Here is a 19,344-nt window from a genome sequence, read left to right as displayed (position 1 = left end):
GAGTCAAAGTGCATGTTTGTATCAGATGTGACGTTATTCCAACGGGGCATTCCTGATACACCACATTCACAAGAACATGAGGTCACCGCAGCCTCGACCTTTGACAACCAAAATTTGAAGATATCATATTCATGAGAATGTGACGGATGGACCCGAAAACATAATTCCTCCAGCCATACCTGTCACCAGCGTGGAGGCGTAAAAACACATAACAGCCATTAGATTTAGTTCCCCAAACACATAATCCTGAATGACATGCAGACTGTCTAATTACAAAGACCAAGGTGTTTTAGTAATATTTTACAGGTAACTGCGGTCATGAATTTATTCGGCAGTTGGCAATGTTTGCAAAGGTATTTGAGGTATTTTGGGTATTTTACAATTCAAATCATGCCACAGAGGAATGTAAATTGTTGTTGCGCTGCAGAGGATGGTTTCATAAATAAAGATGAAAAAAAAAAAAAAAAAATTCCAATCATTGAATTTAAATAGAAATCTGAACTCGTTATTATGATGTGTTTTTGTGAATAAGCATCACTATAATGTGCAGAGACCAAGTGACAATGTTTTTAAAGAGTTTAATTTCAAATTACAGAATATTATGGGTAATAAAAAAATAGTAAAAAGATATAATTTTATTCTTGCAATAATCTGTGGTTTCAACAGTCCACATGAGTGTAAATCAACACACGATTGATACATTTTCTCAAACATAAATATCAAATTTCAATGCTTTCCAATGTTACTGGTGTATCAGTTATGATAAATTACAAACATCTAAATGTCAGGAAAATAATAAAATACAGTAAAAATGAACAGATAATAAATTGGAAACACAAAAAGGACTGTAAAAATAATCTACCCAAAAAAATCGTTCCGTTACAGCTCTCTTACAGTCAAAAGGCGTGTGTGTAGATTTGTCTAACACATTTAAAACAAGACTAAAGGCTTATTCACTTTATCGCAGAAAAACAGCTTCTGCACAAACGTCCATGGTGTGCTCGGCGGAGAGTGGGTGTGCCAGGAGTTCAAATTTGTTGAACTTAAACATGAGCAGCAATGATATTTGCAGCCAATTGCTGTTGAACCTAAAAGATGGACGGACATTTAATTACTTGTGTTTCTGAATTTCCAGAAGTGTATAGCAAAGAACTGACCTCATATCGAGCACAGACAAAAAGATACCTGGCAGGTGCAGCTGCCAGGTTTGTTACAAAAAAACACTGAGTCTCTGCGATATATCTACTGCTACCAACATTAGCATTCCAGCTAAGGTGGCACTGTTTAGTACAGCATTCGCTAACACACAGGCACAACGCATAGCGCAAGACCCCTGTTTTTCCACTGTAATGTGAATATATCATATGAGTCCACAGCTCGGCTAGCAGCTCTACAAGGCTGTACTTAGGCACAATAGTCCTTTGAGCTAAATGCTAATGTTGGCTGCATGTTCAAATGACAGTGATAACATGCTGATGTTTAGCAGGTACAATTTTTACCGTTTATACCATCTTAATTTAGCTTGTTAGCATGTCAACATTGGTTACAATTGAGGGAAACATGAAGTGTGTAGAAAATTTCATGGCAATCCATCCAATGGTTGTTGAGATACTTCACTCAAAACCACAAATATCATGGTGTAATGGCTAAACGTAAAGTCAGAGCATCACCAAAGTCAGTAGGATACATCCTCTAGAAACCATGAATATCTGTACAAAATGTGACTGCAATCTGTGTAATAGTTTTTGAGCTATTTTGGTCTGACTGAAGTCATATAGAGCCACTCTGCTAACATTGCTAGCTATGTTACAAATTGTGTAATTACCCATGTGAGCCATCAGTTTTTCTAAGACCATATTCTGTTGATTGGGCATATTTCCATTGTCCAGTGTACTCACAGAGTCTATGTACCATATAACTTAAGTGTAAGATTTAACCCATGATAAAACTTACTATAGTTCATGAGTGTGTAGATCATGTAGACAAAAAACATCAACATGTCAGTATACATAAAAACACAAATGCACTTTTTCATGTTCCCCTGCTCTTCTGATATTTATCCAGAGAACATAAAAAATCATTTATATTTGGCTTACCACAAAAGCGTTCGACAACCATGAAAAACATACTGTAAGAGACTTATTCACTGCTGTACATACAGGTTATTTTACTGGTGAAGCAACAGGCAACCAAGTTCCTCTGGGAAGTCGCAGTGCACAGTGAAAAACAAACTCAGTCCTCGAGTTCTTCACATTGTCCTTTCACCATCTGACAAGCAGTCAAGTCACTGTCAGCCTTACATCCTTCCTTCAAACCTCCCCTGTCGTTTGGTACTGTGTGATGGTCCTCATTAGCAGTCCATTGAATTAAACAAAAAAAGAAAAAAAAAAATGGCAGCAGTGGATGGCTTGAACGATGCCCTGTTCATGTGTGAGGCTATACACCAAGCAGCATGCCCATGAAATCTGAACCATTCTGTATTGTAATGGAAGCACCGGCTGCATTATCCACAAATATGGAGGTGTACTGCCCGGCCTGCGGAGGAAAATATACACCATTGAAGCATAAAGATTGCATAAATCCAGTTATTTTTGTTTGTGTTTTTCTTGCGTGTTGCTCACCTGTAGCTCCAGCAGCCCCTGTACGCTGACGGTGAAAATCTTGCTGTTACTCTCTAACCCAACAATCATCTCCAGTGAGCTGCAGTAATATCAAAAATAACATTTCTCGATAAATATTGTTTTCAACAAAGTCATATCATGTATTTTCATTTGTAATTATCAATCAAATTTCATTGTTTTCAGATGTGCTCTATGAAAACAATGACTTGACTTCTTGTGTTTAGATAAGGACCATTGTTTATGTAATATTGATCTTTTATAGCGGCCTTTCATGAACGCCATTTCCCACAAGCCCTAGACATTCACAGGCTGAACGTCACAGCTCGACAGAAGAGTCGAGTCCAATTCACTGGAGCTGTAGTTTTTTCTGTGTTCACAAAGAAAATTTTTTTATAAATCTTAGTAGTAATAAAAGTAAAATTTTGTTGAAACAATAGAGGTTCTAACAGCGAGTGCTATAGTGGATGCTGATTGGAGTTTGCTTTGAGTTAGCTGTGTGAGAAGCTAGCTGAACGGAGGCCTCTTCGGCTATATAACGTACATAAAGCTTGTTAATTAGTGCTAATTAGCTAGTGGATTTGTTATCTTTGGACATAGCCAGACTAGCTAGTTTTCTCCTGTTTCCAGTCTTTAAGCTATGCTAAGTTAGCAGCAGCTTCATACATAGCATACAGTCATGCGAGGGGTGTCGATCTTGGTATCTAAGCAAGAAAGCGAATAAGTGTGTTTTCCAAATGTAAAACTTTTCCTTTATAACAACTCAGTGCCCTCAGAGTCCGTATAAATGGCTGTAACATCGCTGCAGGCTTTAACCACACAGTGAGAGCACTGGCTCCTGTTAAGTGGAAAATGCTACATTTTTATGGCAAATCAATCATGTTTGTCTTCACTCCAACTGCCATCACAATGAGCCTCATTTCACATTCTCTGCATTTTCATGTGTGGGAGAGCGAGACCAGCCGGGGCTTTGGCTCAAAAAAATAAAAAAAAGCCAAGAGCTCTTGGGTTAGGTAACCCATCATAATAATATTATTTATATGCTCCCCTCATTGTACCACACTAGAAGGGAGGCTGTGGAGCTCTGTACAGTCTGGGGGAGACTTTAGGGAGCAATTCATTTCAGCAATTTTCACTGACTTTATGTAAATAGAAATTTTGAAATATCGAGAAGAACTCAGAACCATTCCCAACTGGATTTGTAAGTTTTCGCCGGTGTATCAGATACTTCATTATCTGCCTCCCACATCCCAAATAAAGGCATTTCACTTATGTGCTGCTGAATATTACAGGCTGCCTTGAAGTGTCAAAGGTGAGTCTATAAAGATTAGTTAGGCGACAGGAACGAGGGCTCTAAGTGAGAGGACATTTCCTTTAAAGACCTGCTTTGCTTTTATACAGGAAATGCCAAACTGGTTCCACACAAACTGTAACAGACAACACCTTTAACAGCTCATAAATTCTGGCGAAAGTGAAGGCAGCATTAAACACCAATAAAATATCACTGTTTTATGTCAAAAGTAAACAACTGTCAAAACAAGAATGTCAAGAATGCAAAGTGTGATAGTTGTAGTCAGATTAATTACTTCCCCACGATACATTTCATTAACTTCTATATTGGTGATAGGTGGGGTATTACTGACCAACATGTGTTATAGCCATAACAAATGAAAAGCACATGGTTACAAAAGGTGCTAGGTAGGGCAGATTTGATTTAGATGTAGGGGGAGTTCTCCAGCACGCTTAACAATAATACTGAATACCTACGTGTATCGGTGGCAGAGTGATTCGATGCAGATCAGCACCCGAACATTGTCCCTGGCCTTGAGCTGACTCTTGCTCCTCTTCACCTCATTGTGGTCTGTAAGGAAGTAAAATGCTCACAATCACATAAAAATACTGGCTTATCCGTAGCTCGCGAAAACTTATATTCCCCTTAAATTAAAACAGTCTTAATATTTTCATGTAATCAGATTTTTTTTTTATACTTTTTATGATTCTTTGGAGTCTTTCGGCAAATGCCATTCATTGTATATACATTCTGTAATTGCCTTCACACAAGAGAGATTTGCAGGAACGATACAGCATATACTGTTTGTAATTAATTTTTATCTCATTGGTATCAACCTCAAAGTTTGCAGTTCTCTCTCTCCTACGTCTCCCAATGTAAACAGAATATTTTCCACTGCTCCAAGTTCACATAAAAAACACTCAGCTGATAAAACATGGAGTGGCTTTTATTGTGAAGCCCAGTCACAGTGAATACAATGTATTTATGACGAATGTTAGAGCTGAAAGTCAATGTTCTGTAGATTGTTGCGTCGAAAAGCTTTTGTTGATAGTGAGTCAGTTTTAAATACTGCTGCCAGTAATGGAACAAGAAGAACTGTAAGCTCCACCTCAAACCCCTCAGCAACGTAACCAACTCCTTTTGCCAGCACCTTGCTCAGCATGAAATCAGATGGCAGTTGCTCACTGCTTGATAGAAGGAGGCTGACTACAGACTGACTTCTGTATTAAAATAATGTGAGTTTGCTTGGCTGCGCTGTAAACGGATACACCAGTTGCTCTTGAGTTATATTTTTGACAAAGTCACTGCTCAAGGAGTGTTTGCTGCCTGTAGAATTCTGGGATCTGTAGTATTAAACTTAACTTCCTGTTCCCACCAGTAACCACAGAGGCCGCTACATCAACCAGGTGTGAAATGTTAACGATTATAACTTGACATGTTTAGTCAATAATACACATCATTTACTGGTTTTAATTCTCAACTGCTCTGCACACCCACACGGGTGTTTTTAAATCACTCTGGCTAATTACAAAGCTAGTCAGGTGCAAGCTGGGTGGAGCTAGGCTGGGAATTAAATGTTGTCACCAAACTCTATGTACTAATAAGAATGACGACACAGAAAGTTGTCCCGCAGTTAAGTTCCTGTAGACTACAAGTGTTTAGCAGCTTTAAGGCCTCGTTATGTGTAATATGCCGCATATAGGAAAGTTATTGTGATTTACCAATGTGGACGTTAGCAGAGAACTGGTAGATCCCTGTGATGGGAGCTGTGAATCTCCCAGTAGATTGGTCCATTCCCGACCCTCTGAGAAAGGCTCCTTTAGCAGGTGGCTGAAAGCACAGAAAATCTGCATTAATGTTTACATCTTAGAGCAATAATCCATTGGTCCCTCCTTACACACCTCCTCCCAAATCTCAAACCAAAGGCTCTGCTACAGAACACAGTGTTCAGCGCCTGGCTCAAGGGCATTTCAGCAGAGCTAATCCCAAAGGCCTGGTCACACCTGCATTTAAACCAGCAACATTTTACTAAGAAATCAGTTAGTTTCAATTGGATCACTGCCATCAGTGGATTCACTCATGTGGGTGAAGTAAATCTGCAAGAATGTTTCATATCAAGTTTGGTTTTGGTGAACCTTGTCCCTAAAATTAATTTTTCTAGGTTGAGATGTTTGTAATCCTGTTTACCAACTAGCTTATCAAACCATATATTTTGTTAAGATGTGCAGATGAAACTTTGCTGTCCCATTTTCTGGTGTGACCAGGCTTTAAGGCCCCTCCTCTTCCTCCTCTTTACTCCTGACTCTGCTTAAACATTAAAATATAACTTTCCAAATCTGTAGTAACACGTCTTTGCAAACATAGTGCTTTGTTAGCATGTTAAATAGTTCAGCAAAGCTTGTCAGCCCATCCCAACACAGCATAGTTCTTCCACTACAGCATGCTGTTTCAAACAGTGTCTATTTCTGTCCTCTCCACACTTTATTCCAAGTCAGAGACAGAGTGCCTTTTGTATGCCGCCCAGAGAGTGATGTGTAGAATTGAAAAAGTAGATATTTTTGACCAAAGAGCCAGTCTGAGTCTCGGAGTGGCACTGCATGCTTTGCCAGTGCCAGTTACCAGTGAGGGGATGATCCGCTCATAATTCCCCCACATGCAAAATAAGCAATGATTACCGAACACTCACCCATTCACATACAGTTAAGACAGAGAAGCAAAATGGGTCAGAAACAAACCATGTAACCATGCAGAAGGCCAAAACTTTACTTTTTCAGGCACAGGCAGGGAGCAAAGCCGAACCAGTTCATAAACATTTACTTGGTTTCAAACAAACATACTGTCTGAAAGTTCTGGAGCTCCACCAGAGTCTTCTTATCCACCACCACAGGGCCCTTGAGCTTGCAGTGGAAAGCCTCCTCTATTCGCCGGTACGAGGTCATCCCCTCCAGGGTGAGCAGAGCTGTAGGTAGCTGGCTGGGGCTGATTTGTCTGTCGAGTGCTGCTGCTCTCCTCTCTGTAGCCTCTGACAGAAACAAATCCAGGTCATTACAGTGCAGAGTGAGTTAACACTGTTCCCTCATGATAATGTGGTGAGATACCAAATATGGACATTATATTGTGGAAGTAAAGTTGTGTATAGCCAGATGTGTAACGGTTAAGGTTATTTCATCTCTAATCTTATCTCTAAATTCAATGAAAGAACAACCTTCTAGCCTAAAGATGAGCGGAAATGTGTTGGAAATGGGCTGGAAAAACAATATGTTTCTACCTTTGATCATCTCTTTGAACTCCTGGAGTAGAACTTCCTGGGTCACTTCGGCGCCAGGAGAGCCAGGAGGTCCCTGTGGGCCAGGAGGACCTGGAGGACCAGGTGGGCCCGGCTGGCGGAGTGCAGACGTACAGAACATTTGTCATACATCAGTCTTGATTTGTAAATCATTAGTGTCTTATTTATCAATTATTATTTCACAGTATATATACTGAGTTTACCAGGGGACGTTTGCGTTTGCGACACTTTCCAGGGAAGTTGCCAACGGGTCTTTTGACAAAGTCCATCCATGATCCCAGTGGGTCGACTCTCTGGTGGTCAGAAATCTACACCACAAAAATAAAAGACACAGAAAAAGAAAATTTTCCCCCATTAATTACTAGGCCAACATCAATAGCAACTACTTATGAAATAGAGCATATCAAGGTAAAACACAGCATAATCAATACTGTTGTGAACTGATGGCAAATCAGGCAGAATTAAAAAAAAAAAAAGGTCCTGCCAGAGAGAAGCAAGGTTCTATAACAAGGAACATTTTTCAACTCAAACTTTTCTCTTAAGTCTCCACACTGTATTCTCAATCAGTAATTACAACAAGCCTATAAAAAGCTGCTATTTCCAAGTTTAATCATATATTTTATTTTGAAATTTTGTTGCCTAATACGCCACAATGCAAAGGACTGTACCTATGAAGTAAAATCTAATGTGTCCTTAACATCCTTTAATCCAATACTGGAATATCTTGCCCTAAGATACAATTAAATGGGTGCCAGACACCAAGGAAGGTCAAACAGGGAAACCTCTTTTTCTTTCAGTCGGTCTTTCTGCTATTCCTTCGAAGAGTAATGCGTCTTTTCAATTTGCCATCTAAGTTTAGTCGCCATTCTTCTCTGAAAGGTTCGCTTGATGCCTATTTTTTCATTCCCGATAATCCACTCAGGTGCCACGTCAGTTCTTATTTGCCCAATATGCTCAGATGAATGTAAACAAACCTTGTCAAGTGATTTTTTTTTTTTCAGCACATGAAAATTTCCATGAGCGCTCCAGTGAAAAATGAGTCTGCTTGTGTGATGTAGATTCTGTGGATTGCAGACCTCAGTTACTGTAGTTTGTAACAACATGTCAAAATGGCCAACACTTTCTACTCCACCCAAAGACACACTAGTATTTTCTTTTATTAATATGACTTGTCTGAGTAATGTTATGATGGAAAATGTAATAAACAAGATAACAAAAGTATACACAGTATGTATACCAGGGCGAGTTATGATTTAGGATTGTTTGTCTATTTCCTAACTGTAGGTATGCTCAATCTCCTTATCTGAAATAACTCATTTATGATAAATTACTGTATAAGAGACTGGGATCTGTTAGGGAGATAAACTCCAAGAAGACCTCTGGAAGTAATGCTTTTATGCATAGTACTACAACTGGCATGTTTTTCATTTTGGTCAAAGGTGAGGCTGAATGAATTCCAATTACAGCAAGCTCGAATTTTACCCTAACCCTTCCCCAAATGTCAAGTGCCTTCAGTTGAGATAGAAGAGGAGATAAAGACAAGCCATGGAGGTGAGCTGTCTGAAATGGAATTTGTTTAGGTTTGGCAGTGGGACACGGATCACTTATCTGCAAAACCAACATGCCCCTTTCTTCACTGTTGAAGACTTGCCTCTTGTTCCACCGCAACAAAGTGACTCCTTGTTTGTCTTTTCAATATGCTGGAATAAAAAACAGTTTTTTTTTTTTCTTTAAAGTATATATTTGCAGCAGTCTCTTTCTCTCTGACAGCAGAAAAAATAAACAACGTAACAGGCGCTGCGCCGGCTGCATGTTGGATCCTCGTCTGTTTTTGTTGTGATTTTGAGGCTTGGAAACAGATAAAAGCAAAACTGATTTGGTCAAGACAAGAATGCTTGTACGCTACTCAGTGCTGTTTCCACAAGGCTGGGAACCTGATGGATAAACTGCTTTTTCCATTGCTGTGTAAATTTTTCATATTCTTTAACATACTATAGTTCAACATTTTGGGAAGTACTTAAACCCACAATAGATTTTTTTTTTGGCGACTTGGGGGAAGCGAAGACAAGCTGTTCACACAACAGTGACATATCATCATCTTTTAAAAGTGATATGGAGAACTTGTTAGCGAACAGTTGCTTATTTACACATTCAGCAGTTATGGAGCAACATCATTCATTTGGAGTCATGGTTGTGCCCACCTGGCAAATGTAAGTCCAACATCCACTGTCTTTTAGCTTTGTTTTAGTCTCCACCAGCTCCTGGTGGAAAAGTTTTGTTCTTTGTCTCGTTTCTTTCTAAAAAGCTGTGTTAACGCTTACTCCATTTCTTGCTGAGCACTAGATGAGAAGACACCAATACCACTCTCAATATGAAGCTACGGCTAGCAGCCTGCTACATTAGCTTAGCACGAGGACTGGAAATAAGGGGAAACATGTAGACTGTTTGCAGGTAACAAAATCTGCCTACCAGCATCTCTAATGATCACTGATTATGAGGTTATACAAAAAATATATAACATATTATATATATATATATATATATATAGTTTTATGGGAGCTTCATGTTATATCAAAGTAATTAGAATTACGAGGGTCCGATTTGTAAACATTATGAAATATCCAAGTCATAATTACAAACAGGAAACTCAGATTTTTCTGAAAGCTCTAATATATCGGCTTGAGGCTTAATAGCATGGGAGTACAGCTTCATTTAGCCAAAGTTCATCGGTCAATGCAATTAAACCCAAGTTTGATGTATACAGTGTTACACTGCATTGTTAATGCACTGCATTTCAAACTCTCACACGACCTGCTCTGAATTCATACAACTGTCTTGAGTTGTCGAATAGTGTGGACGCTCGGAAAAATGGGAATCTCTCCAAACTCTACGATCCTATATGACGGAAAGGAAGCTATAACCACAAAGTGTAGTTTTTTTACACGTCAGTTTTTGTATGGATTAAACAAACGAGATACGACGTGTTAATTGCTGAGTTTTTCAGGTGCGGTCTGGCAGATTTTTTCATTTGTTTCCCCCTGATTCCAGTTGATTTTCCTGCAGACACGTTAGCGGTATCAATCATCTCAACTAACTCTCGAGAAGAAAGTGAAAAAGCATAATATCCAAAATGTGTCGTTATTCCTTTAACATACAAGCTCGGTAAGCTTGAGCAAATACTATCATGTAGATGAAAGGGGTTTGTGTTGTTCTACTAGTATTCCACGCCTGTGGCAGTTTGAGTATATTTCCACTGGGAATAATAGTAAAACTGTGAATCATCACCTCAGACAGCTCTGTGTGATTTAAAAGACACCCACGCGATCTTGACAGCCAGCGGACACCATTCCAAAAAAAGTAAAACCTTAACATTTGTTCTTGTGTTTATGTCAAAGATCGTCTTAATGTTCCAAAGATATGAAACTGAGCAAGTTGGCCCACACATGTGGCTTATAATTACATATCTTAGCACTGCATAATAATAAAAGAAAAAAAGACAGAATATCATTGCCAGGAAATCAGCCATACTGTGAGCTTGTTATCCTCTTTAACACACAGCATTGTAATTAAACCATTAAAACCTTGCCCTCAAGGATTTTCTGTGCTCAAGGAAGAAAGGCTATGACCAAGGTAATTATTACCTTCATTTCTGAGCTAAAAAATAACAGCAAATCACTGTATAAATAATTTAATCATCAGCTTAAGAAATAACTCAAGTCTTTCCATTAAACAGACTGTGTTCTCTGCATTGCATTTGTCTGCACTGTCAGAGCATAACTGACTGTACATATAGTGACAGCTGGGATGGCTCACACCACTTGCCAAAAAAAAGAAATTGTGATTCATTGTATGCAGGTGAGTCTCTGTCTCGACTGAGAACTTCAAAGACTCCACACATGCAGACATGAAAACCATATTGCTTGATGACACAGAAAAATCTGTCAGAAGCGTTCAATCTCTCACTCACTGCTATTGACTGTGGCGTAAAGTAAACTATGGATCCCCTCGCATAGCTCTGTATCAGCATGTACAAATGGTGAACAAAGTGGGGAGGGAGCGGATCCAGGTATCAGTCTAGAGAGTTGATGAAGAACACTGGGGCTCTCGCTTTGATCAGCGCTGATGTGCGGAGTGCCTCAAAGTGGCCTCGTCTGTCAGCAGGTGTGAGCGCACGCTGTTCCAGCACAGACCGAGAGAATGTGTCAGGTATTCTGTGGAAAGGTGAGAAACTTTAAATCTTCTAGCCAGTGTTTATCCTCACTGACTCCAAATCATGACACGTTACTGAAGCTCAGGGCTCAAGAATGTGATGCATTGTGTCCACCGGTGGAAGAATACGACAATGTTGACATTAGTGAATACGCCTATTTGGTTTTCTTGCAGAGAAGAGATCGATACGATGTTATATCATTTGTTAGCCTGTATAAAAGCCAGCAAACCTATATTCAGGTGCCTGAAACAGTAACTTCCTGAAGAAACGAGTCACCTTTGAACAGAATCAGGCTAGCTGTTTCACCCTGTTTCTAGTCTTTATGCTAAGCTAAGCTAAGCTAAGCAGTTGTGACTTATATTCAATATACAGACAAGTGAGGGGTTATCAGTCTTCTCATCTGACTCAGAAAGAAGGCGAATAAGAGTATGTGATGCATCAATGCTTAAGTAGAATAAAAAGTTCTGCAACACGAAACTGTATTCATTTTTTTGACTTTTCTTTAAACTTTGTTTAACTGCCTCAAGCAGTTATTTATGATGAATGAAACCATCAGAGTGGTTTAGAGGTGGAAATGTGTCAAGGGGCCCCAAGCAGACATTGTTTTTTTGCCACAAAGGTTGGGAACACTTGGTTTAACCTTTAACCATGCATTGTATTTTTACAAGTTTATCTTTTAAGTATGCCTTTTTTGGAAAATCTTAACTTGAAAAGTAATTGACAAATACAAACTTAACATTTAATACAGAGTAAACTGTATTAAAGTAGAAGTATAAAGTAAGATAATATGGAAATACAAAAGCAGAAGTACCTGAAAATTGCATTAAGCACTGTATTTGAGTAAATATACTTTTTCTACCTCTGACTGGTTCTTGTACCCAGTGCAGAGAGTGAAAAGAGAATGTTTTATTAACCCACAGCTGGGGGGTGTGTTCTGAGTGTTTGGATCAATCATGGTTGATCATTCCCAGGAGCATATGAGATTTTATTACCATGAAAAAGAATGACTTGGGTCTGCATGAATAATTCTTTTACGTGCACTGCTTTAAGTGTGTTTGTCATGTAGTTTGGGGAAAATTAGGTTGAATTTATTTGAAGCAATAAAATGGGAAAATATTTCCCTGGGGCGGCGTGCCACCAAAAACACAAACACAACTGTTAAAACATGTCTCTGGGGCTGCAACCAGACACTGAAACTCTACCCGACTGCAGCCAGCTCCTGAATTCTTCCATGTGTACAGTTGAACTTATCTTATTTTCTTGTACGTGTTATCTGTTTTTCTACCTGTTCGTACACACTAGATGACATGAAACGTTTTGCTGCTGATAAAAATGTTGCACAGGCAGGTTTAAGGTTGGACAGGATGATGGAGAGAACTTCTATAATCCCTTGTTTTTATATCCCTGTACTGCTCCCTGTGCAGTCATCCATGCATGGGTGGACGGGCCCAACGCTGGGCCCATCCCACCCCGGGAGGCAGGGATCCCCAGGCTCTGCGGGACGAGGGGGATCCTAGTAACCTGCGTGCATCCCAGTCATCATGAGTCCACCCCCGTGTTCCCCACCGCTGCACTTCACAGACACAGGCCTGCCTTGAGGATTTATCACCGAAGAGCTAAATACAGTTAGGCATGCAATGTTGACTCTGTTCTCTTCTTACTGTGTTATTACTCACTTGCCAAGCACCATGTGCAAAACATAATTACTCTATCACACTATGAGGATGCTGCTATTAGTTGTTATTGTAGCAGGAACACCATTTGGAAGTGTAAATTAATTATAGTTATTATATAATAAGGTTGAGCATGCTTCTTAAAATACGGCCTGATTTATAAGTTGCAGCTTCACTGTTGATTCAACAAAGGTGTGTATATGCTGTTATCATGTGTGAGAGAAAGTGAATAAATTTGTGTTTATGCTAAAGAAATCGCCAGACTGAATCTTGGCTCTCTCTCCCTTGATATAAAAAAGGTGATATAAGCTGATTGCTTTGATCGCTCTGTCACATCTGTTTTGTGTACAAATTATAGCTTTGAAATTGGAGCGAGTGCTCATTTTCCCTGTGGTAGGTAAAATGAGGTGTTGAAAAGTACCAGTGATCCAGTTTCATCTCAGGTACAGGTTTGTCACACGGTCCGAGTTTGGGCACAAAATTTCAGGTAGGAAGTCATTAGATCCTCCTTCTTATATGATTGATTTGTGGTTCTGCATTATGTTACATAAGTACATTATGTAATTGATTAAATTTATTTGGCTCATTTTTATTATGCAACAAATTTTCCCTTGTCGTGTTGGGTTATGAGTGGAAACATCTGATGGTGGTGACACAAACAGGGGTATTAACTGTACATTTAAAATACCATTGTTTTTTATTTGCATATAATAGATGCAAAAGACAATGGTATTTATTATAAAAGTAGCAGTAAATATGAAGATGTTTAGCTTAGCTTAGCATTAAGACTGGAAACCAACAAGTCCTCCAACCTGAACAGCCTGAACCCTCTGACACAACACATAGAAGTGTCTCCTGAAATAGCGCCCCTTCTGCCGCAGGTATACCAGACCTTGGTTGTCATGGTTACAATAATAAACACGTGTACTGCACCGAGAGCAGCGTACCTTCCTTCGTCACCATGGTTACTATTATAACAGTCATGGCTTGGTTAGGTTAAGGAAAAGATCGTGATTTGGGTTCAAATAAGTACTACCTACACGTTAGATGATTTGTTTGTTGTCATGGTTACAATAATAACAACGTGGTTAACTTTGTTGAACGGCCATGGATAATAGAAACAACATAAACTGCTACTTTCACATGGGTATCGAACACTCCTCCCCTGTGTCATATTACTGTGATGCTACGTCACTACAGCCGCCAGATGTCGCCTAACGGTAAAACGTAACTAGAGGTCGTAATAACCTGCTGCACAAACAACCTATGGACTATGTTTTATAGGACGACAGTCTCCTGGAGACAGAGGGAACTCCTAGCCTGGCTCTATTGAAAAATAAAACTTTAGTGAGTTTTATAGGTGCTGGTAGGCAGATAATGTTAGCCAGGCTTTATGCTAAGCTAAGCTAACCAGCTGCTGGCTGTATCTTTATACTTCCTGGACAGATATGAGACTAGTATATATTTTGCTATTCCCAGCATGTCAAACTATTGCTTTAATCTGACAATTTCAACACACAGATGTATTATTATTGTGATTGTTTTTAATACAACTACACGCCGCAATGCCCGTCATGTGCATTAGTGGAATAAATCTGAAAAACCATCCTTCAGCATCAATACCAAAATGAAGTGGCCATCTTACGTTGACTAATCTGCTCTATAGTTGTTTTTACTTAAAGCCTCAGTTTACTGTAAAATGTAGCAATAATTCTGAAATTGTGGTTTCAGGAACATGACCAGCACATGATAAGAATCAGGCAAGATTATTAAGGGATTTCTATAAATCTGGCACCAATCTGAGGTTATTATAAATGAAACAAAAATCCAAATAAAACAGTCCCTCTATGTCTGTGGGGTGAAGCACACATAACTGTGCAGTTTATTTTACTTGCATATTTCAGATGTAATGACAAAAGACTGTTTATTTTTCTTTCAGATGACTTCATTAGGTAATTTTACGATGTTAAACAAGCGTAACCTTTACAGGGGTCTGACGTGTTGAAAGTAGAGTTCATTATCATGAAACACAAACTGAAGGTAGTTCACACCGTCAGTAGTGCATGAGAGGTGTGTGCTCTCACAGTGGCCCTGTTTCCTATGGGACTTGCTCTTCTCTCTCATGTGTAGGTTGATCCAAAAGGTCCCACACACTGCTGCATTAATCATCACTGAGGATGAGAGAGAGGAAACAAAAACCCTTGCCTCGGGCTAAACCCAGCCATTACTCAACACGCCAGGCGTGATGTTTGACTTGACTCCCTCAATTACAGCCATCACAGATCCCGCACTGCTCTCAACAATGACAGATTCCTCTCATCTTTAGAGTGGAGAGCAATAAGGCTTACAAATGTGTACCTTTGACATATTGCTCTGAAATTGTACGACGTGACGGTTCAGAGAGATCACAGTTGTTTGAAATGTACTTCAGTTATCGTCTCATTAAAAAAATTCCACTCGCAGCACAACTCCACACCTCACTATTGTGATCACTTTCAAATGGAAAATCTCCCGAGGAATGCAGTGTGCGACTGCATGCTGCCAACACAGCCCACACACGGGATTGGTCAGATAGAAAGCAAATGCCATCATAAGAACTGTTTCAACTGTTTCCACTGGGCACAAGGGAAAAAAATGTAAATGTGGAGTGTAAATGTTTGGCTTGTTTGAGAACACAAATTTCTTGCCAAGACAGCTCCAATGGACGTGTTGTTTTCTCTGGGGCCTAACAGATGTGTAATAGGATAAACTTACAAACTACCCAAGAAAATCAAGTTTACAACTTCTCACAGTGTGTGGTACACTTTCTTTTTCTGCTTCAACAGAAATCCGGGTAGAGTGGCACCAACAAATGCGACCTTGAATACAGGCACTTCCACAGATGTCAATCCTAAAGCTCAGGTTCTCGTCAGAGGTGACAATGTTTGGCAAAGACACTATCTGGCATAACACTGCGTCTTAAGAGTGATTATGTCATTACCCTCTGATTGTGGGAGATGAGATGAAAAGAATGTCAGAGAGAGAGAGGCACTGGGGGCTAATCCTCACCGAGGTGTTCTCTTTCAGGACCCTTTCTATGGGGCTTTGTGAGGGGCTTACACGGCATGCTGCCCCAGTTCTCGGGGCCGCACCGCCCCTATCGGATGTCCCAGACACAGCGGAGTCAGACTAGTCCTGTGAATGACAGAATCAATGGGCTGGGAACAACATCGCCATAGGTCTTTAAATATCTGCCCACCTAACTTTCCCAGGAGTTACATCATGGCAGTGGGCCTATAAGGGACCTCAGGAGGAGGGGTGGGGGGGGCAGTGTTTGTGAAGGCACCATGCTCCCTATGGGATGAGACAGAGGAGTGAAATCCCAATGGGGTGCAATCCTCAGCAGGCTTGAGGGTTGACACAAGGTCATCCTTCATAGCTTGTGCTTTTACAGCGCAAACCAAGTCAAATAAACACCGCCAGGCCACAACCACCTACAATGTGTTCTTAAAGATACAAAGGAGACCTCACTGCTTGGTTTTCAAGGAGGGGGGGGGGGGGAAGGGGGGGGGGGTTACCGTTAGGAATCCAGAGACTGGCTGCTGCTGGTAGAAGCTGAAGCGAAGGCTGGTATATAGGGCAGTGAGAGTTATATGAGAATGCCAACATAATGGGTGGGCTGAAAGCAAAACAAATAGCCTGTTGGAAACCCTCGCAAATATGCAACACCCGCAATAAACCAATAAATAACAAGAGTCAAGGGCCAACTGTTGCTCCTGAAAATGGAATTGTACCATAGTAACACTGGCCTACAGTTACAGATGACTGTTTTTGCACTTAATAATAGTAACAATTCCCTCTAGATAATAGATATAGTTTCAGTTAGTCTTAACTTAATTTCCTGCTGCAGTGATGAGGCATCAATAAATATCCTTCCTTATCTTATCTCTCCGCCTGATGCATTAAACTTACCGCATTCCTGATTTTTTGTTCTCATAGGCTGGAAAATTGGTGGCCGACAACCCGCAGCGCGCACTAATTGATGCATTGATCAGCCTTTAGATGTCCACATTCCTGGCATACCTCCGGAAGTCATCCATTTAGTGTTTCACACATTTTGGTCCGTCTCACTGTCTGAGGCTTGACCTGGGAGGGCACACCTGTCCCATCCTGGCTTTTTACCTTTTCCACACTTTATTTGCCCTGCATGTTGCCTGTGCTGACAGGCACATCTCTCACATATCTGAAGGTTGACTTCAAACTTTAATCTGTACTATTGTTTTTCTGCTGTCGCCGTATGGAGGCAGCAAAACAAATATTGAACAAGTTTAAAATATCAAACACGCTACTTTAACATAGAATTTTGACATTAAGAGTGTTTCAGTCTCTACCTTGATGCTTCCATCGACCTCTTCACTGTTGGAGAGAGTTGCATTGTACGTCTCTGTGTGTTGTGGGGTGGCCTCCTTTGGCTTCTTTCTCTCCTTCTTGGCATCCACCCCATCCAGTAGGACACACTGAGTCCAAAACACTGCAGCCACCACAGCCAGAGGCCCAGCCCCACACCACATCTTCACACTCCTTTGATCAGCACCAGAATGCCTGAAGAAACAACACTGAATCTTCTGTGATGGACCGGTCGTGCGATTGGACGGGAGCTGAGGATGCCCACAAGGCTCACACAAAACACCAAGTCCCAACGGGGAGAAGGAGACCAGAGGAATGCAGCTTCAGGGACTCCCCGTCCAAGAGACTGTCAGACTGACTGCTGCCGCCGTTGCTCCCCTTTTGATGAGCTCTCAGCCAGCACAACGTTGCAGGGGCACTGTTAACTCTAGACAGAAAGCCAGGAGGCTTACTCAACTATGAAATGTGTCAAGCAGAATGGTCCAAGGGAATGACAGATCGGCGCAGATCTGACAGCAAATAAACCCATTAGTGAGATTTTTCACGCTTTCTGCTCTGTTGGGGGGTGAGGTGTAGTGGAGAGAGTGGGGTGGGGGTGGGGGGGGGCACAGGGGGCAAAAGAAGAGACAGAGAGGAGGGGCGTCCAAAGCTGAGGGTGGGCTGCGGGGGTGAGAGATGGATGGCAATATTCTCTTTTTCCCCCCCCTTGCTCTCTCCCGCTGTTTCTCACACTGAGCACTGGATCCAGACTCCAGCACAGTGGTGTGGTAACTGGAAAAGCTGCAAGATCCACAAAAGTTGGGCTTTCATCAAAAGATGCAGTTTAGAAAATCAGTCTGTCAATCCGCACACCATACCCCCACAGGGATGCAGAGTGAGCCCAGCCAAAGAGGAGATGGATGAGGTCCAGTTTCTGATCTTCGCCCAGCCTTCTTCTCTCCTCCTTGAAGTATAAACTGGTTTCACACAAAACAGGAAAACTTTGCAGGTAGCAGTGTGCTCTCCTGCTTCTGGCTGACACAAGTCAAGTGCTGCCTACTGATTGTCCCAACAAGTCATCAAGTCCAAGGCAGTGTGTGCAGAGATTTGCTGTGTGGCAGGTCTCTCTTTCTTTTTTTTTTTGCCTGCTCCGTTGCACTCGTCTCAGTTGCTCCTTTGCTCTCTGACTGAGCTTGCAGGAGGGCTCACAGTGGAGTTTTATCATCACCCTTTCTCCCTCCCGCTACTCTTTCTCCCCCTCTCCCACTCCCTCTCTCTCTCTTTCCCTGCCTTCCCTCTCTCTGTTGGCAACCTTACTAGCTTATTCAGCTCTGTTTTATCTCATAGATGAAATGCTCAAGCTGAAGAGGTTCTCTGGCAGACAAGTTGTATGTGTGTGTGCGATGTGTATAAAGTTGTGTATCTGTCTGAGAGTGTCTGTCATGTTGGCTCAATATTGGCCTACTCTACCAAAGCCCCATGTTTGGATCCAAGCAAGAAATAGAAACAAATTCCTGTACTTTTTTGCGACCTTAAGGTATTATCTCGTGCAATGTTGTTTGGAAAACTGCCAAAGAATCTTGACTGTGCCATACACATATACAGAGTGCATGCCTGTTTGTTTTTATTCTGTGTTACAATTCAGAAAAATGTCTCACTTTTCTTGAAAGCTCTAGTCGAAAGAGTTTAATTAACACTTAAACTTCAAGTAGCATAAATTGCAGGTTTCAGTAAATAACCCATGATTGATGTGAACAAATTGTTGTTCTGTGTATTCCTACAATCAGCTCATTTGTCTAAAAGGAATTCAACCCCCTTATACTCTTATCAGAATAAACAACATGTTAGCTCATAAGTGCCAACTTTACTATTTTTAACTTCACAAATTACATTTTTAGACT

General features: G+C 40.8%; 1 protein-coding gene across 1 annotated transcript; it reads right to left on the bottom strand.

Annotated features, from left to right (window-relative positions):
• Nucleotides 1-564: 564 nt before the first annotated feature.
• c1qtnf12 (C1q and TNF related 12) lies at nt 565-18,634 on the bottom strand. Its single transcript, XM_023425624.2, has 8 exons — nt 17,449-18,634; nt 7,399-7,503; nt 7,178-7,289; nt 6,747-6,931; nt 5,631-5,739; nt 4,386-4,479; nt 2,622-2,700; nt 565-2,535 (listed from the first exon to the last, which is right to left on the bottom strand). Exons 1-8 carry the CDS (start codon nt 17,626-17,628, stop codon nt 2,437-2,439), a joined length of 963 nt encoding a protein of 320 aa, XP_023281392.1. The 5' UTR covers nt 17,629-18,634; the 3' UTR covers nt 565-2,436.
• Nucleotides 18,635-19,344: the final 710 nt, after the last annotated feature.

The sequence above is a fragment of the Seriola lalandi genome, unplaced genomic scaffold, assembly GCF_002814215.2.
Source record: "Seriola lalandi dorsalis isolate HSWRI2012SDOR001 ecotype SW California unplaced genomic scaffold, Sedor1 jcf7180002054794, whole genome shotgun sequence".
Taxonomy (NCBI): domain Eukaryota; kingdom Metazoa; phylum Chordata; class Actinopteri; order Carangiformes; family Carangidae; genus Seriola; species Seriola lalandi.
Note: the sequence above shows the minus strand (reverse complement) of the source record. Positions and strands in the feature narration are given on the sequence as shown.